General features: G+C 39.5%; 1 protein-coding gene across 3 annotated transcripts in view; it reads left to right on the forward strand.

Annotated features, from left to right (window-relative positions):
• Positions 1-24,619, forward strand: part of LOC118225570 (lethal(3)malignant brain tumor-like protein 4) — an 87,199-nt gene that overhangs the window by 15,999 nt on the left and 46,581 nt on the right. For all 3 annotated transcript variants that reach the window (XM_035414124.1, XM_035414122.1, XM_035414125.1), the window contains 10 exons: positions 438-523; positions 1,399-1,503; positions 2,397-2,532; positions 3,189-3,280; positions 3,674-3,825; positions 10,050-10,126; positions 15,193-15,278; positions 15,635-15,745; positions 19,723-19,837; positions 23,156-23,258. In XM_035414124.1, the coding sequence (XP_035270015.1) occupies positions 438-523; positions 1,399-1,503; positions 2,397-2,532; positions 3,189-3,280; positions 3,674-3,825; positions 10,050-10,126; positions 15,193-15,278; positions 15,635-15,745; positions 19,723-19,837; positions 23,156-23,258 (1,063 nt within the window). The remainder of the gene's footprint in view (positions 1-437; positions 524-1,398; positions 1,504-2,396; positions 2,533-3,188; positions 3,281-3,673; positions 3,826-10,049; positions 10,127-15,192; positions 15,279-15,634; positions 15,746-19,722; positions 19,838-23,155; positions 23,259-24,619) is intronic.

Genomic DNA, 24,619 nt, shown 5'->3' on the forward strand with positions numbered 1-24,619 from the left:
GTATTCCAAAATCGAATTAAACGTTGGTCACAGAAACAGAAGTAGCTTGTAAGCTTGCAGATGGAAAAATAATTTTTATTTGCATCTGCAAGCTGTACATTTCCATATAGTCTTGCCAAAGCAAATAGTGCTTGCTCTAAATAATTGTTTTCTCAATGACAGGATAATGCTCCCTAAAGTGGCTGCTTTGCTGTAGTCCTCTCCCTAACAGTGATTGTAATGTCTGCATTAACAACGCTGTTTTTCTTTTTTCCACAGCATCGTTTTGTAAAAAATGAATTTATTTGAGCCAGAGTAGATTTCAGGCATTATGCAAAACTCCTCTTTTTGGACGTGGTCCTTGTTATATCTCATGTATAGCGAATGGGGTTCAGGGATGTTGTCTGCTCCAAGCTGCGAAGTGCAGTGCTGTTTTTTTTTCTCATTATGTGTGACAGTCAATAGTAAGAAGAAGCCGTGGTCATGGGATCAGTACCTGGAGGAGCAGAAGGCCATTGCTGCCCCGGCAAGACTGTTCACAGAGGTATCAATCATTCATCGCTTAGCATGCACATAGATTATTTTAGCAACATGTTGCCGAGGTATTCTCTTACAAAAAGAAAGTGTCAAAATGTGGAAGAATGAGTTTACATTAGTTGTCCTGTTAGTTGTAGTTAGCCGCCACCATTGTTCTCGTGTCCCTCGAGTGGCAATTGTGAGAGAGCGGGAAGCAACACGTTTGTGTGCTATTCAAATTATTTGTCTGATAATTGCTAATTATGCCTGCGAGAGGGCAATGTTTGCTGAATCTACAGATGACCTCAGTTTGCACTGCTGGGCCTCTGGGGCAGACGCAATATACAAAAAATCTATACAGAGCCTGCGAATCGGCAGGTTTCATCTCGTGCTCGGTCCTGTTTTGGGGACATTTTGTCTGAGAGCTTGCCAAAAAATAATTGTTTGTCACAGCAGTTTCAAATGTGCTGTTAGAATATAATCAGTCTGCGGCGTCTCTGGGGAGTGCCCTAACAATTGGCTAGAGGCGGGGAGCGGAGCTGGCATCTGTGGCCAGCGCGCCCCACTGTTTTTCAGCGCCCCCCCCCTCCTCCCCCCACCAGTGATTCATGCCAGAATAGATCCTCTCCTACACGCAGTGTACAGATGAGTTTTTTTTTTTTTTTTTTCCTGTGACAGGATTTGATGAGACATCTGTTCGTTCAGAAGCATAAACAGCTGTTTCTATAGCAACCAAGCTGCAGAGACACTTCAGAGCGATGCCACCAGCTAGAAAACGCGAGCATGATAATATTGAATTAATGAATCGGTCTGTGCGGAGAAGCGTCTTTGGGTCTATTCATTTGTGGGTTTTTAATCTCCGGGTTTGGCGGTACTTTTTTTTGCCTGTGTGTCTCCCTGCAGTTTCAGTCCTTTCCTAATAACAGGAACGGGTTTAAAGTGGGGATGCTACTGGAAGGCATTGACCCTCTCCACCCCTCGGTGTTCTGTGTGCTGTCTGTGGCGGAGGTGAGTTTGACCAGGAGCGGGCTGACCGTGGTTCCGATAAGTTCAAGATACACTACATTTCCAAATGTATGTGGACACCCCTTCTAATTAGAGGTTTCGACTATTTCAGCCACACCCATTGCTAAGAGTTGCATAAAATCAAGCATACAGCCATGCAATCTCCTCTGACTAACTTTGGCAGTAGACTAGGTCATACTGAAGAGCTCAGTGACTTTCAGCGTGGCACTGTCATAGGATGCCACCTTTCCAACAAGTCAGTTTCTCAAATTTCTGCCCTGCTAGAGCTGCCCCACTCAACTGTAAGTGCTGTTATTGTGAAGGGGACACGTATGGGAGCAGCAACAGCTCAGTCGCGAAGCGGTAGGCCACACAAACTCACAGAACGGGACCACCGTGTGCTGAAGCGTGTAGCACATAAAAATCAGCTGTTCTCAGTTCCAACACTCACTACAGACTACCTTTGGAAACAATGTCAGCACAAGAACTGTTCGTCAAGAGCTTCATGAAATGGGTTTCCATGGCCAAGCAGCCATACACAAGCCTAAGATCACCATGCGCAGTGCCAAGCGTCGGCTGGAGTGGTGTAAAGCACATCGCCATTGGACTCTGGAACAGTGGAAACGCGTTCTCTGGAGTGATGAATCACGCTTCACTATTGTAGTAGTGAAGTGCCAACTATACTGGCTGGAATAGTGCCAACTGTAAAGTTTGGTGGAGGAGGAATAATGGTCTCCCCATGGTTTTGAAATGAGATATTCAACAAGTACATGTGAGTGTGATGTTCAGTTGTCCACATACCTTTGGAAATGTAGTGTATGTATATGTCTGGAACGGGCTTCCTGATGGCTTTTTTGGCCAGATATAAATGTAGTGTCTTGCATCTTTTAAAAAAGGTGATTGGCTATCGGTTGCGGCTGCACATTGAGGGATACTTGGAGTGCTATGACTTCTGGGTAAATGCAGATTCTCCTGACATAAAGCCTGCTGGGTGGTGTGAGATGACAGGACACAAGCTACACCCTCCAAAAGGTTAGATGCCATGTCTACTTTCATAAAGCATAATGCACATAGCACAATTACACAAATTAAATGATACTGCTTAATGTTATATAATGTATAATAAAGCCAATCATTGTACCATCTAGAAATATGTGTAAGCATTCAGGGTTTTTTACATTTTTTAATTCAGTATTTCAATTTTCTTATTAACACTTTGAATATTAGGTTTTTTGGAATGTTATTATTTTATTTTTTCCAAAATTCTGTGTCAGTGTTCTAGAACTCAGTTGCTTTCACTTACCAGTAGTGAGGCTTCCAGTTCACTCCCATTCATTTTTGGGACCTCGCTGAAATTAATAGTTGAAGAGGTTTGATGATACGTCATACTTTGTCAATAAATAAATATAAAATAAAACTTTATAATTTATACCAGAAATCTGATTACACGGCCTGCTGCACTAGTATAAATGCTCTACGCATTTGCCAGTGCCGCACACAACATAGATCACGAAAACTACGCAGGAGTATAAAACAGCCTTATGGGGTTATGGAATGATGTATTTGCTATGATATGGTCAGTTAACGTTCAAATCACATATTCTTTTTAAAAACCTGTGAAGCATACAGAAAAATTTGTGTTTTTTTTGTTTTTTTAACAGTGCTCATGTGCACTCTCTTGATTTTAGGTTATAAAGAGCATGAGTTTAACTGGGCGAAGTACCAAGAGGCTTGCAATGCTCAAGCTGCACCAAAGAATCTGTTTAAAACCCAAAATAGTGTAAGTACTGTATTTCCATGTAGACTCAACAGACGTTCACTGCAGCCAGAGATACAGTGCACTGTATAATCTGTTCATGGAGAAACCAATACTGGCTTTATTTTAGACTTGAACATGAATAGATGGGATTGAATTATGTTTCGTTCTGTATTTTGTTATGGTGAGTGAGAATATTCTCTTGGGCAAGTATTTTAATAGCATATGAAATTCTTTACAAGGATTTTGCATCTGTTCTGGGGGCTCTTCATCTATGTTTTTTCTACTGAGTTATCAAAATATGAAAAGGTGTGCAGTAAAGATAAAATAATAAATAGTGTTAGTTATGTTTGCGGAAGTGACGTGAGGTGCGAGCTTGGCTAAATGGGATTGTAATGTATGTTGTTTCGCGAACAGACGGTGACAGCCTCAAAATTTCAAGGGGGCATGAAGCTGGAGGCAGTGGACCGGAAGAATCCCTGCCTGGTGTGTGTGGCAACTGTTGCTGACATCGTAGACAACCGTTTCCTGGTCCACTTCGATAACTGGGATGACACGTATGACTACTGGTGAGAAGTTGATTAATTAGACATGGATATACAAGAGCCCATTTTGTAATGCTGTGCCAAATTGATTTGCTGTCCTGTGCCAGTTTAAAATTTGAAGACAGTAGCCTTAGCTGTTTAGGGTAAGTGGTTCCCTTGAAATGTGACAAAATTGGTCATTCAGAGATTGAATCCCTGGCCATAACTTGCAAAACCTTATTTAGTTTAGTATTGAAGTAACGGCCAAAATAAGGGTTTTAATTTGATACCTGTGGTTTATTGTATGATTCTTTATTTGAAAGGAAAAAAAGAAGAAAAAAAACATAGATTTAGAATAAGTACGAGGCCATTTTATGTCATTTTGAGTGACTACATGACATGTATTGTACAATCAATTTATGAGAAAATTGACTTTCTGGAGTCTCTTGAATGGCATGCAAGAGAACATATTTCAGTTACTTTTCTCATTGGAGCCAGATGTTTGATTCAGTTTTTTTATTTTTGAGCAGTTGTAATTTCAGCTCTATGGATGGTTTTACTTTAATCTAGCTGCAACAGCGGTTCATATCCACTTAAAAATGACTGAACACTATATGGTATTGCAGTAGCTATATTTGATCACATTGACCATTTTTGTGTTTTTTTGCTGTGTGTTTGTTAATAATATTGGGCCTCATTCAAGCATATGTCACATTTGATCGTTAACTGTGCTTACGAATGTTTCCACAAACATTTTGGCATTCATCATTTTCTTTCTTATGTGAATTTGTTCTTTGGAAAATCTGTGTGTGTTTGGAAACACGTAAGTGTTTCATACTAAAAGTGATTAATGATGATTGATAATGATATATAATGACTGACAATTGCAAAGCCAAACCCAGCACTTAGCAATGGTGTATTTGTTGCTTTTGGATTAATTGGCTAATTTTGCCTTAGGGAAATAGTGCGTCTTTAGGGACCGCGCATTTATGAGCGCAGATATGTTTACAGAGAATAATGATTGGCTGATGTTTGCACATGACCCTAAAGGTTGCATTCCTTTTATGGCATTGCTAGGGTGTTTCCTTGTGCAAATCAACATGAACAAGCACAGATATTAATTTTTCGAACAACTGGCATTCATCCTCTGACACACAAGAAAAGAAAGGTCTGCCCATGTTTTATGAATCAATCTTTGGTTTTTAGTAGGAACCTTTGCTGAGCACAAAAGTAAGAAGAATTTAAGAAAGGTTTTGTGAATGAGGCCCATTGTCTCTTTAGGCAGTTCTGAGTGCATGTAATGATAGATTTGACCGCCATTTACTGCTTCTACAATACATCTCAATACTCTGTGATGATGAAGGCAGTAGCAAATGTCCATCTGTCAACTGTCTTGCTTTTCCAGTTTAGAGACAGAAACACAGCTGACAGAAACTATTTGTCTTGGCATTGCAGTATACCGCGTAGCCAACTGATATAGCACTATATCACTCGGCTGAAATTCATTTTAACAGGCTGGCAATAATTATTTATGTCCCCTTATCTTCAGCTAGAATATGACACTTCCTTTTGACATACAGTCAGTAAAAATGATTTATGAGATTTAGCCAGCTGGTTAGTGAAAGCTACGTCATGTCTCTTACTTTGTCTAGTAAGACCTGTATCCAATGGACAGCTGCAGTTCATCTTAAAAGTATGCTGTCCCATAGACATTGTCATAACTTAATATAGCTGAAAATGTCCTATATTCAGATTTATATACTTCAGCCCTAAGTGGCTTCATTCAAGAGTTCAGTTAAGGAGAGAGCTTGTAAAATGTGGGATCTATTTATTGGATATAAAACTGAACCTCTTCTTATCAGTAATGGAGACAGAAGATAATTGGAAGGAAGTTAACTGCATTGATGAATAATATTCAGTTGGTTCTTGTTTGTATAGGGAAAGTCATTTGGTGTCATATGATTTAAATTAAGACGTGTAACACTACATAACACTTTCAGGGATACTGAGGAGAGGCTGTAATATCCTCCCTTTCAACCTTCAGCAAAGATCTAATTGTCTTCTGCATTGTAGGTAATGTAAGAGATAATGTAGACTTACTTGACCCTGAAGTGTTTTGATGATATTGAAAATTTAATAACGAGTAAAGCTGGAACCAAGAAACCCTATTACTGAGCAGATATTGTTTAACAGCATGTGTCAATGCATGTAGTTGCTTTTCTACAAGCGAAACCAGCCTACACAACTTTCTATTGTATAATTACATTATTTGATCAAATAATGTTACTTTGAACAGGTAATTTCCATTGATGGTGACAATAATTGCTCACTTGCACTAGCTAATTTCAGCCTAGACAGCCAAGCTCAAACAGATGTTAAAACAGAAATGCAACTTAAAAATCACCTTTGGAATTGTGTCTACGGTGTATTTCCTAAATGGGTCTTTGAGCAACGGTACGGCTGTTAGCCTCTCACAGTGCAGAAAAGGATGGGGAGCTGATGGGAAGGTTGAGAATAAATCCAAAAACCAACGCTCAGGCAACACTTACCATTCATAACAGAATTGTGTTCAAATGTAAAAGGCCTGATAGTGACTTATGATTCAACATGCACTGAATATGGATGTTTTGTGAAAGGATTTGGAAGCTGGAGCAAATGGCACCTCATTTAAAATTAAGGAACAGTGTATAAAAAAGTCATATTATATTAATGCAGGTCTGCTTTAAGAGATACCAGGGTCAAATTAGTCTGAAATTTATAAACCTCTATCTTATACTGAGACCTTATATGTCACTGGGAAATTTTGGCTGACAAGGTGAGGGACCTCATTTTAATACATTCGAAATCATGTTTTTCCAAAAAAAATCTTTGGAGCGTACAGAGCCTCAGTGAGGTGAAAGAGAAAGGCAAAAAAAGTGGAAATGTTCTGTGTGGATTCTTTGTGCAGCAGAAAGCCCCCCTGGATTTCCCACTTCATTTGCTGCATTTGTAAAGATGTCACATTGGCTTACTTTTGTGAAATACATGCCACATAGGAAAATTCCTTAGTAAAAAAATACATTAGAACAAGCTGGATTCTGGGATTTAAGGTTGTTTTGGGACCAACTTATAGTCCAGGCACAGCTCTTTTAAATCTTGCTCATTTATTTGCTTTGATGCACTGCAGGGTATTGCGTTTCTGTGAGGTAGAAAGAAGCCCTTAATTAAGTCAGCATCCAAACCCTACAGCAATTCAGGGAATCTGGTCTTGTTGTCTTGTATGTAGTTCTGTGTGGTAGACCTTTGTAGTGCCAATCTCTCCCTTTGTTAATTATTTTTGGAAGTAACCATACAAGGTTTTTAGGCACCCTGTTTTGTTTTTTGGTCTTTAGGACAGGCATATGTGATTGCCATTGTGATTAGAAAACTGGAAGGTCAGCTGGTAAAATATTGTATTGTTGTTGAAGTAATTACAACCATAGGGCATATGGGTATGGCATGTATTCATACAAAATAAAACTGAGGGAAAGTTCTTGCATGGATGCACCAAGCATTTACATATTTGACTCGAGGCCAATTTAACTTGTTAGCCATTGGCTGTGTGCTTGTGCCCACAGAACTGCACTCTCCCTGGAGCTTGTTTTCACAACTGGGGCATTTTTGAGATTCAACCTTTGTTTTCCTTCAAGGAAAGTTGTTACAAATAAAAACATTTAGTAGGCAATAAGCCGTCATGCTCATAATTCCTATGCGATGACAGAGTTACCATTTCCAGAATTTTATTTCTATTTTTGAAACTATACTTAAAGTACATTGATGATTATTTCATAATGTTTTGTAAATGTTAAATGTGACATGTGCTTAACTGTAGTTTGCTAGACAGCTGCAGCCACTGTTACCGTGTCTTTTTTCTTTGGTGCTTAGCCAGCTAACTGAAAACCCAGTAGCTAGGAGAACAGATGGGAAAGTAACACCTCTCCAGGAGCACTGTAGAGACCACTGATCATGAGTTAGTAAAAATCAAAAGATTGCTCCAAATGCTTGTTAGCAATTTGTGAATATGTTTTTGGACCCTGCTCTAACACAGGCAGTCTGTGCATAAATTGAGAAGAATGAATAGAAGTGGTCAGGATGATGCTGTTTCTGTGCACTATAATACACATAACCCTGACATTTAAACTTGAGGTTTTTCAAAATTGAGAAAATAAGTCTGCCACCAAGATTCTGAAATTAGCTACATTTGGGATCCAAAAGCAGCAAAAGGAAACCTTTTGGATATTCATTTTAAATTAACTTTCCTGATCATTATTAGGACATAATAGGAGTATTAGGACAGTGACACAATTTTTGTTGTTTTAATTTTTTTGCTTTGTATTCCACCACATTGGATTCAAAATATTACAATGAATGGTTAAATACATACTGTACAGGACTTTTTAGCCTTACCGTGGTCCTGTGTTTACAATCAAAAAAGTCTCCTCCTCCGTCTTGAACCCTGCTCACTCACCCTGAGTACCCAACTTCGGTCATCTAGCTACCGAACGTAGCTAGCTGGATAGCTAGAGGTAACATTACTTGCAGGACCAACAGAAAACACATCAAACACATCTCTTTGTGAACTTCAGCTGTCGCCATTGAGGAAAAGCAATTCCAGGGTTGACTTTTTTGAATGAGCTTTGTCGGCTTGTCGTTTTGCTTCACTGTACTTGTGCTTATTCACCTCTGCCATTGCAGTAGCTAGCTACTGTACAAACGCTTTGCTGAAACCTGACCCCACCCCACAGACTCTGTAGCCCCACCCTCCCCTCCCCTCACAGAAAGTGCGTCATGCCCAGAAACATCCCAAACACATTTTTAGAAGAAGAAATTCAAGCAGATGAGCACAGATTTGGCAAATGTGTGCAAAGACAGAGACTGCCAGTGCATCATTGATATGACTTACTTATAGTTAAAAATGCCCTGGTGATAACAGTAACTTTAGGTACAGCAGGTAATAACCAGTAATTTCAGTTATACCTTGAAGGTTAATAATTAATTTCTTTTCCAAAAGAAAACAATGTATCAAGAATTTACTGTGCTGGCCTGAGTCTGTCAGATCAGCAGTTCAAGTGACATACTTTTCCACCTCCAGTAGTAACTGGTAGTCCAGTAGTAACTAAAAATTAGTTGCATTTTAAAAATTTTGGTTCTGCATGTGTCTAATTTGCATAAGTATTTTTGACTATCAGTTTAAACTACAGAGCAGGTAGGGCAGTAGAAATGTGAAGATTGGGAATAATACTGTCACAATGGCTGTGTTATGTTAAACTAAAACTGCACTGAGCCTCCTGGAGGGGGAGGCATACATCAGTTTTTTGGCTTATTTAATTGTACAGAATTGCTCTGGCCTCTTATTACCGACTCGCGGTCAGGCCTGCACTGCAGCTGTGTAGTCTCTCCCGCCCCCCTCGCTCCAGGTTGCTTCTCTCTTTGCCGTACTGACACTGTCCAGCAGGAGAAGCTAATTCCACTGCCGCTACCGGCTCGCACTGTGGAGTCCAGGAGTCGCAGCTCACCACGGCACACACGCAGCCCCCCCTCGCCCCCCCTCGCCCCCCCCCCCCCCCCCCCCCCGGCGCACGCTGACATCTGTCTGTAAACCCTCCGTGTACCCTTCGCAGTTGACAAGTGGATAAAAACATCGGCTGGGTGGATTTAAGGATCTGCTCAGTGGCTTAAAAATCAAGTTGTGGCAGAGCCATTTAAAATGTGCGCGTGCGTGTGCATGGGTAGAGGAGGACTTATTTTTATCAGAGTTCCTCTGCAGTAATATCCAGTAGCTGTTGAAGACATTGATCGTTGCATCAGAAACTTTGAGGATATATTTTGCGTATATTCATTTATTTGTCATTTTTGCTATAAATGAAGTACATGTCTGTGTCCAGCTCTTTGTGTTTTCTTGAACTTGAACTCATTATCTGTTTCCTTGGATTCCTGGATGGTGGCTGGCTCAGAATTGTGTAACATGTAAATGAACAAAAATTTAAAAAGCCAGCTCGCTGTAACTCCTATGGGTTCATGAGCATTCCAGGCATTGTTTTAAAAGATATATTTTGAATCAGGACACATCTTCATGTACAAATATGTATGTATATTAATAGTACATATGCCATATTGTGCCTCTGAAATGTGTATGACTTCATTTCAGCCTCATGCATTTATGCATTGATGATATGATAATAATAGTAAGGTCTTATGAATTGGCTTTTTTTTTTGCATTTTGTAATAGGGCAATTGTGCTTTTGTTTCAGGTGTGATGCCACCAGTCCACACATTCACCCCGTGGGATGGTGTCAGGACCATGGGCGGCCACTCACAGCACCTCAGGGTGAGTATCTAAACTTGACCCTGCAGCAGTCAGTTACCCCTGACCAGTTCTTCAGGCTTGCTGAAATAGGTTGAGATTGAGAGAAGAATATATTCTTTCTGTGATGCCAGGAAAGGAATTAGGATGCTGCCCACCAGGGGGCAGCAACGGCCTTACAGACAGGGATGGCTGCAGCTGTTGTTCATTGTAATCACATCAGCTATGGCCCATTGCCTAATTATGGGCTCTGTAAGAGGCCTGGCTTCCAAGTCTAGAGAGGAGTGTTTTGAGGGCATGTGGGCGCTGGGCTATGCACAGTGTGGCACAGTGTTGGTGGAAGTTTGTTTGCTTTTTGTTAATCTTTTGCTTCTGAGCTGTTTGGTTGCCAGATTGGCCTTTCTTCATTTATTTCTGTTGTGTTGATGTTTTGGACCAATAAAAGGCAGCAAGCCAATGCTTCTTTTATGTTTTTCCTGTCTGTTCACCACATGCGCAGTAGCCACCCCCAGCCCTGCCTCACATTTCATACAGGGAACTGCCATTAAGTTAAATGCAAGGAATCGTTAATTAGCTATATCTCTGATTTGGTAATGTAAATTTGGCATTAAATCTACACCCCTGGATACTAAAAACTTTTTCAAATAAGCATTCTTTGGAATAAGAGACCCAGGAATCCCAGAGATTGAATTTGTTGTTGAACCCTGCAATCATTCTCCATCAATCATTCTACAACGTGATAAAGCTGGTTTCTACGAAAAACTGTAAAAGGTGACCTTTTATAGGAGATATTGGGACTTTTGATGAGTCAGCCAAGATATTTGAGGAAATCATCTTTGAGAGTGGTAGATTCATGGCAGGTGAAGATGCAAGAGCTCATGTTAATGCTCATGTCTAGTCATCTTTGTGACCTTTTTTCTGACCAAACCCACTTAGCTACCTAGCTTTTGTTCCATATTACCTTCTGTATGTCACAGATAAAGTTAAGCTTTTTGTGTCAAAGATGTGTTTATTTTACTTCACCTGCCGATAACACAATTACGACAAACAAATCTTCTGAGTAACTTCGAAGAAATATCTTATGAGAATATAGCATGTCAAATTAATTATAATTAATATAGCAAATTAATTATTGCCAGTATTTTTATCATTCCAAATTGAAATTCCTCCACATCCCTGTCTGTAAATATATTTTAACCGCTGTTTAAAGTATTAAACATGCCAAATATGTGCAACGGCTCTACCACAGCTACAGTTCACTATCCATCAGACTTTGCGAAAAGAGAATTAGAGGAATCAGAAAATCAAGACCCCAATCCCTGTCATGTGCTTGAGATTTACCTTTCGGTTTGACGTGAGGCCTCACTGTGATCTCTTGTACTCCTATCATTACGTTTTTGATCGGGTGTCAGGTTTGTCATTCAGACTCCCCACACTCTGTATCCTCCTATTGATTTGGGCTGTCAGGGAATCTGTTCACATATCTGAACACAGAAGAGGAGGCTGCTGATTGAACCAAGGCATTTTGTTATTTCATCTGTTCTGCTGTTATGTAAGGATGGACCTTTCCACATTCTGAGGTGCTCGGGTGCATGCTGGTAGAAAAACAAGAGAATAATTTTTAAAAATGAAAGCGGAGTACTCAAAAGTAGAATATTTTAATACGGCAGTCTAATTTATAAAATGGCATTCAAGATTTCACATTTTGAATATTCCATGACTGGACAATTGTTAAATTTATTCTTTAATAATTTATATAATTTATTATTAAATATCGATTTAGTTCTAAGGATTTTAATGATACATTTTAGGTTTTGTTTCTGTTCAATAGCGAAATTGTTCTTAGCGTAATTCTCAATATAAGGTTAGTTTATTTAATCTTATTATACAGTTTTTTTTACAGTATTTTATTCTTATTCATACTGTACTTACACGTAAACATTTACATATTTGAATGAACGCTTAATGCCATTTTTTAATGCATATTCAATGAAGTTGGACATTTTAACACATGTATTATTTCAAAGCTCTGATTTTCTTTTTTAATATTCCTTATGTGATAGCTCTTCATACATTTTTTGTCTGTTTGTGTGTGTGTGTGAGTGTGTGAAAAGTACTGCACCAAAACTGGGAACTGGATTTGCCATTTCTTTGATGGTATCTTTCAGTTAGCTCCCTTCTCAAGTTTTAGCCCCCACAGGTTGAAAGATGGTCAGGATCGCAGAGTAACCAGGCACTGAGATCGGTCTCGTGGCCTGTGTCAAAAGTGTGTTCCTAGTGAGACTTTCCATAATCTGGACTCATTGCTTAGTGTCCAGTTCTAGGACTGTCCCAATCTGGATTCAGACCATGACACTTTTTACATTTGACACATTTTTTAAAACCTGTTGCCATTCTGTGGTGTCTACACCTGGCATCATAAAGCTTTCCATCAGCCTTGGTTAAGACTGTAGCATCTGAACTGAGGTGTGATAAACCTGGTTTTCGCTGGCCAGCACCACTGCTGGCGGCAGCTTCGCCCGGGGGTTGATAGCAGCAAAGTTAATCGCATTAGCGGTCGTGAACAACCTCGTCGTACTCCACGTTTCCAATGAATCCAGGTCAGTGTATTCAGTACCCGCCCCTTTGGCTCACACATCAATCTGCTGAGCTGAGCGGCAGAACTCGATCGTGCGCTCCACAAGACTTTCCCCCCAAAGTGCCTGCATCATCAGTTTTTCCCTTAAAAGCATGCGTGGGCTGTTCAAATTAGTTCTGGAGCAGAATAATTATGCATCTGAGAAGTTGCCATGAGGAAAGCGGGGGACAGTATCGCGCTCTGTAATCGCAGCCACTCTGAGCGCCATTATGACTGGCTGGTGAAACCAGGCCGCGCGCAGTGCGTGTAATCGATCTCCTGCCATAACCCAGATAGCAGAGATCACCAGCGCTCAGATCCAGGGACCAAGGACGCGGGGCTGGGACGTTACTGAGCACTTTGACTTAGGAGAGGAAATGAGCAGAGGAAACGAGCTACAAATGGGTAGCGGCCTTTATAGCAGGCTCAATCGAAAGCAAATGTGGACAACATGGAAGTATTAACATTGTCCTGTCTAGTACGGTACAAGGGAAAGGACAAGAAAAGAAAAAATGGGTGAATTAAACGCCAGTTTCCATTTTTTTAATAATTAGCTGCACAAACCTATACCCATTTTAAAATACGCCTCAGGTCTGGCCAGTGTAGCTACACATAAATATATAAAGGTTCCACTATGTGAAATATGCCAAACCAGGGACAATTATTTTTATATTGCACATTAAAATATACAGCAGTTTTTTTCAGTTGTGAAAGCTTACAAGCTGTACAAGCTTAAATAAATGACATGCAGAAAAGAAAAACTACATAACTGAATTTCATTTAATTCTCCTATGATTAAAAAATTGAATTCATGGACTATTTCCTATGTTCACTTATTTTTGTAATTTATACATGAAATTTCTATTTGCATAGAGATGGCTTAGTGTGAAGGTGGTTACTGCTGCATTAACCTTATATCTAGGTCATACGGTGTTATTACTTATAATCTATGTTGGTCCCTTTGATTTCCCAGAATACCCATCCTACATTTGCCATTGGTATTTTTTCTGTCTTGTATGCAAAATGTGTGTGCTACTGATAAAGCACAATTATTATAGGGATTATCTTCTGTGAATGTCAGTCATATGGAGTGGGATTTAAGGTGAAGGCGTAAAGTTACTGCAGTTTGTCTCCTACGTGGTGACAGCCATGTGTGGCATCGCTTGGGTAGTCTGCAGCCAAGAGCTCCACCATCTACAGGGCCTCATAGTCCCTCAACTGGTTGATCCACACAAGTGAGACAATGGGCAACAGGACAGAGGAGAAGGGGGTGCTTGTACACTTTTTACTGCCCAGCTCAAAAGGCTGAAGCGGGACTATGACCTCCACCACTAAGACAAACCTGGATGTGCAGCATCATCAGCCTTCTTATTATTTTAGCTCTGAGCCATGATGGCCGTTCTGTTTGCTGGAGAAGCTAACTTTGCCATGATGCACTGGCCAGCCAGATGTCTGGTAGTACATTGTAGCATTGGCCGCCCAGAAGGGTTTGTCCTTCATGGCCACCACTTTCAGAATGACTATCGCTCACAGGTACAGGAGGACATTAGTACAATGACAAGCATGGTCTGACAAACTTGTCTTACAGTTTGTACTTGTGTAATGTATAGTTTTCATTATAATGCTTTTTACCTACTTTACTCATGCAAGACCAGGGCAGCACAGGCAGTTTGGGTGCAGTGTGTGATTCAGATTGTGTTGCGGTTGGTCTATATTGCTCATATATCCCCTGTATATTGGAGGTTGGTCTGTTTTCCATATACTGGAGTTCACATTCCTCAGCATCATTAGGTTTATTTATTATGTGTGAGGGTAAAACAATGTACCTCCAGCCAAGAAGCAACATGAATAATGCATTCATGGCATTCTTCAGTTTTGCGTGTAAACCTTGTTGAGCAAAATCCAATTTGTTTTCACTCCACTAATCTGAAAGCTCTGCTCACAACAGCCCAGGAAATTTGTGTCTCGTTTTTGCAGTAGATGGATGCATTCGTAATGTATTCCTAGTTCATAGTCCAAGTCAACAGCGAGGTGCTGCAATTTACACTTACATTTCTGTTTCTATGTAATACATTATTTGTACTTGTAGCATTGGGTGGAGCTGCTTGTGTCAATTTAGCCTGGTTGCTCTGGCTTATTTAGCAAAAACTTCACATGGGCCAAAAGCACAAATTGAACATGCCCCTCTGAAATCAAAAGATGATGTGCCCTCTGTGTTTTCAAGGAAAATGCATAAGCCTCAAGTTTGAGTAATCACTAGTGAAACAACAGAGAGTGGGGATAACAAAACCAAAGCAAACCGAGACCTCTGTGACAGACAATCATTGCCTGCTTATCAAAGCTTTACATTTGCTTTGTTTCTTCACAAATGTTGCATATTTTGAAGCATCCCAGTACAGATTATTACATAGAATTTTAGGGGATTCCTTTAAATAGAATACAGTTGGAAGCATAGCATTTTTTGATTTTTCAGGACATCCCAATCCAGAAAACTTTCTGTGGGAAGAGTACTTGGAAGACACTGGCTCTTCTGTGGTTCCGAGCCAGGCCTTCTGTATGGTAAGTCTTGTGTAAATCAGAGCGGGCATCTTAAAAGCTATAATTCCTGTGCCTGATGTGCTACCGTTACCTCTGCACTTTGCTGCAGTTTGCTTAATCGTTTAAAGTGCTTGATGGTGTCACTGTAAAAGTGAAATTACCGATATGTGTATGTGATCAAAGAGGACCAGGCCTGAAGCTATGTCTGAGCTGCATTTAAATAAAAATAATCAAACTGCATGTGTGATTTAATACGCGATGCCACAGTTGAAGGACAACCTTCGTCGTGAAAAACCTTTCATAGTTTTTGCTTCTTAAAATAAATCGGCGTAGAGTGGCAAAGGTGACTGACCTTGGGATCCTGATACATCTTTCAGAGACCACCACATAGGTTCCAGGTGAACATGAAGCTGGAGGCAGTGGACAGGCGGAACCCCATGCTCGTACGGGTGGCCACCATTGTAGACACAGAGGACTACCGGGTCAAGGTGAGGGAGTGACCGTTACACTCAGCACATATCAAAGCAAAATTCAGTTCAGTAGGTTTTTTTGATCTACCTTAAATGTAATGTAATGTTTTCACCATCGAGCAATATAGGCAAAAATATACATATTAAAAATATTAACAATCAAACAGATTAAGTGGAGGTTTTTAATTCAAGAGCTATCTTTCAGATGAACATGTACTCCATTGCAAGCTAACTGAAAAAGAACATCTTTGTCACAATTTCAATTTAGCTTGCCATATTCTGAGAAATGAATCTGTGTGATTTCATATTCAATGCTACCGTGTTTGGAATGTAACCCCTTCTGTATTGCCTCCTAATTTAAACACAAGCCTGAAAATGACATACCCAAAATAAAATGGTTACTATTCTTGAACCCTTTTGACTACAGGCATAACCCTGGTCTCTTGGTTCCAATTATGATAGCAATACCACCAAAAATGAGTATTCTGCATCGTTTTTTCTATGCTATGTCGAGGCAGGTTTCCGAAAAAGGTCATTTGGAGACTCTGAAAGGGAACCTGGTAACCAAGTGATATTATGGATGTTTAGAGGTGTAAAATATTACACTATATGACTAAAGGTATCTGGACACCCCCTGGTCTACTGTTTTTTATAGTTTTGGATGGGACCCTTTGTTCTAGTGAAGGCAAATCTTAATGCTACAGCATACAATCACATTCAAGGCGATTCTGTGCTTCCCCAACAGTTTGGGGAAAGCCCTATCCTGTTTCAGCATGACAATGCCCCCAGGCTCACAGCATGGTCCATATAAAAATGGTTTTGTTGAGAATGGTGTAGAAGGACTTGACTGATCTGTACAGAGCCCTGACCGCAACCCCATGCAACATCTTTGGGTTCAAATGGAAAACCAACTGCGAGCCGGGCCTAATTGCCCGAGCAGTGCCCGATCTCATTATGCTGTTCTGGTTGAATGGAAGCAAATCCCTGCAGCAATGCTCCAACATCTAGTATAAAGCCTTCCCAGAAGAGTGGAGGTTGTTATAGCAAAGGGTGGACCAACTTCATAACTTTGGATGAGATGTTGCATGTCAGCAGTCCACATACTTTTGGCCATATTGTGTTTATATTGTACTATATGCTAGTGGAATTTTGTTCAAACAATTCAACCTAGAGGAAAAAATTTACGAACATTTTGTTAATTAAGAACTGATTATTGATCAGCCGAAAGCCCTTACACCTTGAAAACCAACATAAGAAAATCTATGTGATACTGTGCACAAAAATACTTTAGCTGTTTTTCTTATGCACAGTGCCAACCTATATGCAACACATTCCATGTATAAAATAAATCTGATTCATTACCATGCTGAATTATCTAGTCAGTACCTGAATGAGCAAGTGAATGGCCATAAATGCGTTTTGTATTATAGCGAGCAGGTTTTGTTAAACACTTACATTCATTGTCCAGTTATACTTTGGCGAGTGTACATTCTGAGTGTTAAGCTCTATGGGGCTGTACAAGCAATGGTTAATGTTATCTATAGGCATGTCTCTCATTGCCTTTCAGCTGAGAGTCCTTACGACTCTGCATATTTTAATCATTATTATGGAAGTAATGCAATGAGTTGAACCAATCAATAGGTATATCGATCGTTGCACATGCCTATTGACATTTTTGTGTTCAAGGTTAGCATTAAAATGAAAGAAATCATTAATAAATTGACTATTTGTCAACAAACAGATAGTCAGCCAATGGCTCAAAAAGAATACAATTAATAAAGGTCATTTGTTGAAAGGAGAGGACATGTGACTGACTTGTCTGTTTGCTGGTGTGTCTGTCACCGCAGTTCCTGACAGTACCAATAAAAATCTGCTTTCTTGGCTGAATTCATTTATTGATGGATTTCTGCATGGATGTAAACACACTGCTATTCAAGTTGAAACTTGTTTAGCATCACATTCAAGCAGTCAATTTAATTTACCAAACCCGTGCCTGTTTGTAATGATCCTTAGGGACTTGATAGTGTTTTTACGGTCTGATTGTAACAGCAGATGAGGAGGACGGTGCTGATTAAATCTATTCAGGTGTCCAACACCCGTGACCACCAGAGGGATGCACAAATTGTTGGTTCTTGTGCACAAACAGCACTGTCCTTTGTGTTCCGTGAGCGTCATGACATGGCAAGCTGAGCCAAGTGTGAAAGTGGTAACGTCAATTTAAAATCCTCATTTTTATTGTTCACGCGTCATTCGGCATTGATTTTCAGTTTAGTGGAAGCGTGAAATACGTTTCCGAGACCTCATAATGACATGGTTTGGGAGCTGAAATGTGTAATTTAGCTTTAAATTGGAGGCTGATACTCTAGACAAGTCTGCCAGCGACTGACCATAGTCAGCCACACCCTAGCTGCTGGTCTGATTATGCAGTATCATAGCAAGCCTGGAACGACCATCACACAGGAAGGTTTTTAAAAAAAATGTTATCACTTCCTGACCCAATTTGGTAATGTCAGCAAGGAGAATACTAGAGGGTGGTATGCAGCTAGATTTGGTCCTACCCTTGATGTTGTTATTTCTTAATTGTTTTATCACACAGCAGCCACTTGAATGGTTGTTGTTAAATTATGACAGTGATTTGTATTGATATGGTATTAACTTGTTAACGTATTAACATAAACCATGGAGTGTTATAGTCAGTAAAGAGTTCAATTAAGTTTGAATTTCATAGAGGGGGAATTCAGTCTTTTTATTAATTCATTTTTTATTTCTGAACATCTTGGGTCATCTTTTTTTAAATGCCAAATTGAGAAGCCTCATGGGTTGGACAAAAATGGATCCAGATGTAAAATGAGGCATTTATAAGTTGACCTTTCAGAAATTCTTTCTGGAGAGCATTAACAAAAGAAAGAATATATTCTCTACCATTAACAAGGTATCCCCAGAGAAATGTGGTTTTTGGAGTGAGCAGTAAACCAGCAAATGTGGACTTGCTTAGATGAGATTTTTAATAACAGAAATACTTCAGAAAGCTTTATGTCATCAAACTCCAGCATATTTCTGAAAAAGGTTAATTGCCTAAGAAAATGTAAATATAACTAGATACAACTAAAGTGACTACTGCAAAATAATACATAATAACTATTAATGTCCCTGTGGCTTTTATTATGACATGTAGTAAATCAAAAGGTGGAAGATTCCCTGTTGGAAAATTGCTAGGCTGAACCATAGAAACAGTGATTGCTTTAACACAAGCTGAAAATGAGCTCCAGCATGGAAAACATTTACGCTGCCGCTGAACATGCATAAAAATAAAACAAGGAAAGGGCACAGAGACATTTCACTGACTTCAGCTATCTTTAGGGCTGATATCCCATCATGCGTTTCATCCTGGTTGTTGACAAAGCCCTGGATATATAACCTGATAAATACTGAAAACGTCTGCTCAGTCTTGATTTGGAGAACTGACAAAAGATGTCAAATTCCTGGCAAGCCTTAATGTACAGGTGCACAATATTTTATCAAATGTAAAATAAACCAATAAATTGTTGGCCCGCTGGAAATGATTAACATTCTACTGCAATAAATCCACGTGTTTCAAATGGGTAACACAAAAGTCAACTCTGACTGTCCCCGAATATACATTTTTTATTTCCCTTTTGATTACTATTTGGCCTTGGCCCTCCAGTATTAATTTTTCATGTGCATTCCTCACTGAGGTTTTATACAGAGCTGTGCGATGAAACCGACGGGATTGAATAACTAATAAGAAGACCAATATGAGTCGTGATTTTCTGCTTCTTAGTGATTTTTCCATATGAGCTTGCCAATGTGCCTTGAGGGTCTGATTTATAAATATTGTATGTATAAGTTTTACTTTCCATGTCTTGAGATTTTTTGGTTATGGATGTGAAAACAAAGTGATGCGAACTTGAGATATAGGTTTATGCTAACTGAATAAGTAATGTGGAATAATTTGATTTGCACACCCCAAATAGATCCACTTTGATGGCTGGCACGAGAAATTTGATTTCTGGGTGGACTCGGACCTACCGGACCTACACCCTTCCGGCTGGTGCAACCGAACAGGTCATCCCCTGGAACCACCCCCAAGTGAGTCTACTGGAACCCTGAGGGTTTTTGATCTATAAATCTTTTTTTGTTAAAATAGAAATTCTGGTACATTCCCTGGCTTCAGCCCTTCTCCTTCATTTTGATCCCTGGTATTGATTTTGCACTCACCTCTCCGCTGGCAATAAATCTCCCTGACGCATGTGGAGCAGTGTATCTCAGCATCTGATGGTGATGTGGTCTGCCATTCCTGTGCCCGGTAGCTGAAAGAAGAACATCAATAAGTATTACACACAGAGGAGAGCAGTTCACGTGCAGAATGAAAGAGCAGCCACCCACTTCTCTGCATAATTGGCTTTCGTTGATCTACCAACAAGAAAGCCTGACATTGCCATGTGCACAAAAGGAATATCTGTTGCATCAATAAAGTGAAAGTTACAATGCCCTTAAGTGAAAAAAATACCATGGAGGAAGGTCTGTTTTTCTTAACCTTACTATTGCTGTTTTGTGTAATATATTTCATCCAAACTGATGACCTCCACAACCTTCATAAACTTTTATATCACAAAACATAGAAGTCTGGATTATCTTCTAGCTTTAAACAAAAACGTTTGCTGCCATCCTACTGACTTATCGAAAACAGTTCTTCAAGCAGAGTGAGTTTATTTTGTGTATTGGCCTCTCATGTTTTGCTGACTTAAACACTAATATGTGGCACAGCTCATTAAGACTGCATTCTTTTGTGAAGTATGATGTTCATCAGAAAGTAAGCTGTAATTACTTAAGAACTGAAAGTTTGAATTTACATTTTATGCTGTGCCTATGACAGTTGAATTGCAAAGTTGTGGTTGAGAAACTTTCAAATCGAAGCAGGAATTTTCTTTTTTTGCTTTTTTTGTTATAATTCTGTTTTCTTCTTTCTTGGGTGTTGGATGAGATGATAGGGGCTGTATATTTGTGGTCTGTTCTCCTTATGAGCTGAAGTGTATCTAAAGCATATTACATGGATAGTCACTAGAGAATTTGAAATAATATTAGAGGTGCTATCTTTTTATAGACCTGATGCTGTCGTCCCTGTAAGTTCAGTGGCCTTGTGGGTAGGTTGACCTCCCCCCCCCCCCCCCCCTTTAGTCTGGGCTTGTGACTGTGCAACAGACTTGAGTTCTGGTGTAGTTCTGCTTTCATTATACTTCTGTTTAAACATCAAGCTTCTCTGTGCTGCAGAAGTCAGAATAGGCCCTGTAGAAATAAATCATGGAAGCCTGAATGGGTTTCTGTAGCAGAGGGTGAAATGCAAAAAGTTTACATTGGATTGTATAGCCAGCTATTTTTGGGTGCTCTGGGACATTGATAAATGAGTGTAATTACAGGAGAGTACCTGTCTGTTGTGGCACCATGGGCTGGCCAGAAAAAAAAGCACCCAGTTTAACGCACTTCAGAAATCACGCAGAGGTGTTAAGGTGTTTTTCTGGCACATATCCAGAGCGACTGTATGGAGAAAATGTTTTACATTTTGGGCTTAAAAGGGCATGCGAGCAATATGCATCAGTCATAGTTACATTTTTTGGCCATTGTTGAGGATTTATTTTTCCACTCTGTAAACCAGACATTCTGCTTTTATTTATTGGAAAAGAATGAAAATGCTGGAATCCTAGGTAGGCAAAAGCCTGGGTTATTGATGTTTTAGACAAGATAAGCTAAGGCTTTGTCCACTCCTTCACAATAGATATAGATGTTGCCATCCAATTCAGTTTTTTTGCATGAATGGTTGTCATAGTTGCTTTTTATGGTAGATTAATGGTACAGGTGTATTGGTGTATTTGGCTGCTAGTGAACTTCTTATGTTAGCCCAGCCATTGCAACTCAATTTTTGGGAAAGAACACAGGAGAGAAATTGATAGGAAGCCGCTTATATTCACCAGTCGAATTGTGACTAGATTTTATCAGAGATGGAGATTTTGGAGACACATCTCCCTCTGGTCGTTTAATGCATTGTTAAGTTTTATTACAGTATATCGCTCAAAGTAATCTGAGGAACTGCAAGTCTTTGTAACTGTATTTTTGAGGTTCCTTTGTGAGATGATACATTTTGTTTTCATGTAGTTAGAAAATGGTGCTTAAATTCTCTTGGATTCAGTTGTATTGAAGTTTGTAATCAAAAGTTACTGTACTCCTCTTGCCAAATGTCCTCCTCTTGCCAAGATTCCTTGCCAAATGTCAGAAATACTGTCGGCCTGTAAACAAACATCTGTTACCAGCTTTCACAAGTACACAGTTTATATTAACTACGTAACCCATAAACCCAACTACTACGTTGAGTGTATGATAAACCTCTGAAAATTAGTCCTTTAAATGTATAAACAAGGACGTTAATAAGGCAGATTTACCATAGTTTCAGGAAGAGCATGCAACGGTTAGTCAGTAGCATCAAATATACAGTATAATTAATTAGCATCACTGTATGTAATCTGTCAGTACCATACAGTACTGACATATGTTTAAAGTCTTCATCACATCTGCTGATTAATTCTTTCTTGAAATCCTACAGGAATTGCCCCTAGTAGTGATGAACAGTTGAGGCTAAGTGAAGGTCATGCCCCAAGGTCAGGTTATTGACAATATGCTCTTGGGTGAATATGATGAGGAATTTGGTTGTAAGGACATGAATGGAGTCTGCATTATTCACTAAGATTGGTTGAGGTAGTACATACATTTAAAATCCCGTTAGTTCAATATTAAAGTTGCATCAGTTGATTTTCTTCTTTTTTGCCACTTCAGAAGAGCCCCTACCCTCCAGAAATTCATGGTTAATTAATCATAATGTTAGGACAGTAAGAATTTAGCAGATGTCTTAGCCAGGAAGATTCAAAAAGATATTGTAACTCGCAAAATATAAAATAAAATCAAATAAAATCGAAGATTATAATTGTGAAACATTTTGATGATAATTGACCATTTACTTACATGAACGTGTAATTACTGATTTGCTGATGCCTCCATGAAGCATAGCTTTCCTTGGTATTAATTTCTATGAGTTCAATATCAGAGAAAAAAAATTCAATTTATGAAGGAGCCAACATATAATTGTTTTTTTAATTGGATGCAAAGGGCAGTTTAAAAAGACATCCGCAATGCTAACTGATTTGGGGAAATGTTTGGTTATGTTATTTTACTAATATTAGTCAAGATAGAATACAACAAAGTAGTCAAGCATATTCAATGCATTCATTTAAAATTAGAGAGTGAAGAAGTCCTGATTCCCATTATATTCACTATAAGCTATGCCACAATAACAGATGAAAGGCCACTGGATGTCTAAATGGGAGGACAAAGGGAATGACTGCTCATCATTGTTTTTAGGATCCTCAGACCTCAAGAGCTTAGCAGCCCCGGGAACTTGCCTGACTCCAGGATGTAGGGGAGTCGGCCACATCAAAGGCGCCAGATACACAGGACACCACAGGTGAGCTTAAATTCCCACTACACTGTAAACAGCCAAGTCGATGGCAGCTGTGATCTACATTGGAGATGGATAGGCTAAAGGGCCTTCAGCCTCCTCCATGAAAGCTCACCTTCATCTGTTTGTTTAAACTGTTTATGTAAAATGTCTGTTTTATATTGTTTAATATGAATGAGTGCTAGTTCAGTACCTTGTTAGGCACTATGTTTGTTTGCAGTGAAAGAATGTAATGTATAGTTAATTTTTTGGACACTTCTCAAGTGGAGGCCTTTAAATTCATTCCAGTTTTTATCATGTTCATTTATAACCTTAAAATTGGAATTTTGAAAGGTCACTTGGCTTTTCATTAAAACATAAGCTTTGCTTCCCTGAATTATTATCTTGGTGATTTTGTTGGCTTTGTGGTTTTTGAGCTGAATTTCAATTAGGAAAAGGTATACAACGTGGCAGCATCGCTGCATTGATCTCTGTGTTGGCAGTGGATGTAGTTGTATTGCTTTTTTTCTGTGTGTTCACTTTTAATATTCTGACATGACTGCTATAATCAAGTGCATGTAGTGTAAATAAGAAATAATTATTTATGTATTAGCACAAAGTATACAAAAATGCAACAATCTCATGATAACCTGCATCAGTGGGTCTCAGTCTATTCCTTTGTTCCGTGGAACAGTACAGAGGTCATGAATTTTCCCTTAGATATTTATTGAAGAATGGTGCAGTGTCAGTGCCTGTCAGTGTAATGATGACCTCCAGGAGCGGGGTCAAAGGAGCCCCTCCCTTATATTAAATATCTAATAATCTTCCCTTCATCCCCCGTGTGCCTTTTTGACCTTGATTCAAATACAAACGTCTTACTCAGCCGTAGATCTATCGGTTGTAATCACCTAACAGCGTGCATGTGAGTGGTAGGCAGCAGATGAATGTGCTCCCTAGCATAGAGCAGCCAACTGGCATGGGTCTGCAGAGGGCCAGCTGTGGACGGCTGCTCCAGGCTTTTGATCCTGAGAGGTCCTGGTAGCCTGGTCTGGAAAGCGCTTTCACTGAGAAAAGAGGTTTAAGGAATAGCAGAAATATCTGGCCTTAGTCCTTTTGGGTTTCTTAGTGTATCTATTCCCTTACATTTCAGCCAAATGCGTGCGTCAGCTGGTATCCTGTGAACTGTGTTTCACCTTTGTGGCAGTGTTTTGACCTCTATTTTGACCTCTGCACTATGCCCAAGAATGGGTACAGTAGAACAGACTTTGGTAGCGTGTTCTCTTTGGATGCTTTTCTGAATGTAGTCAGTTTCAGAACCTCAGAATAAAAACTGTTCTTTGTCCCTGTGTAAGATACCATCTCACATTGGAAGTGGGTAACAAAATGTC

Source organism: Anguilla anguilla, chromosome 4, assembly GCF_013347855.1.
Source record: "Anguilla anguilla isolate fAngAng1 chromosome 4, fAngAng1.pri, whole genome shotgun sequence".
NCBI classification, from domain to species: domain Eukaryota; kingdom Metazoa; phylum Chordata; class Actinopteri; order Anguilliformes; family Anguillidae; genus Anguilla; species Anguilla anguilla.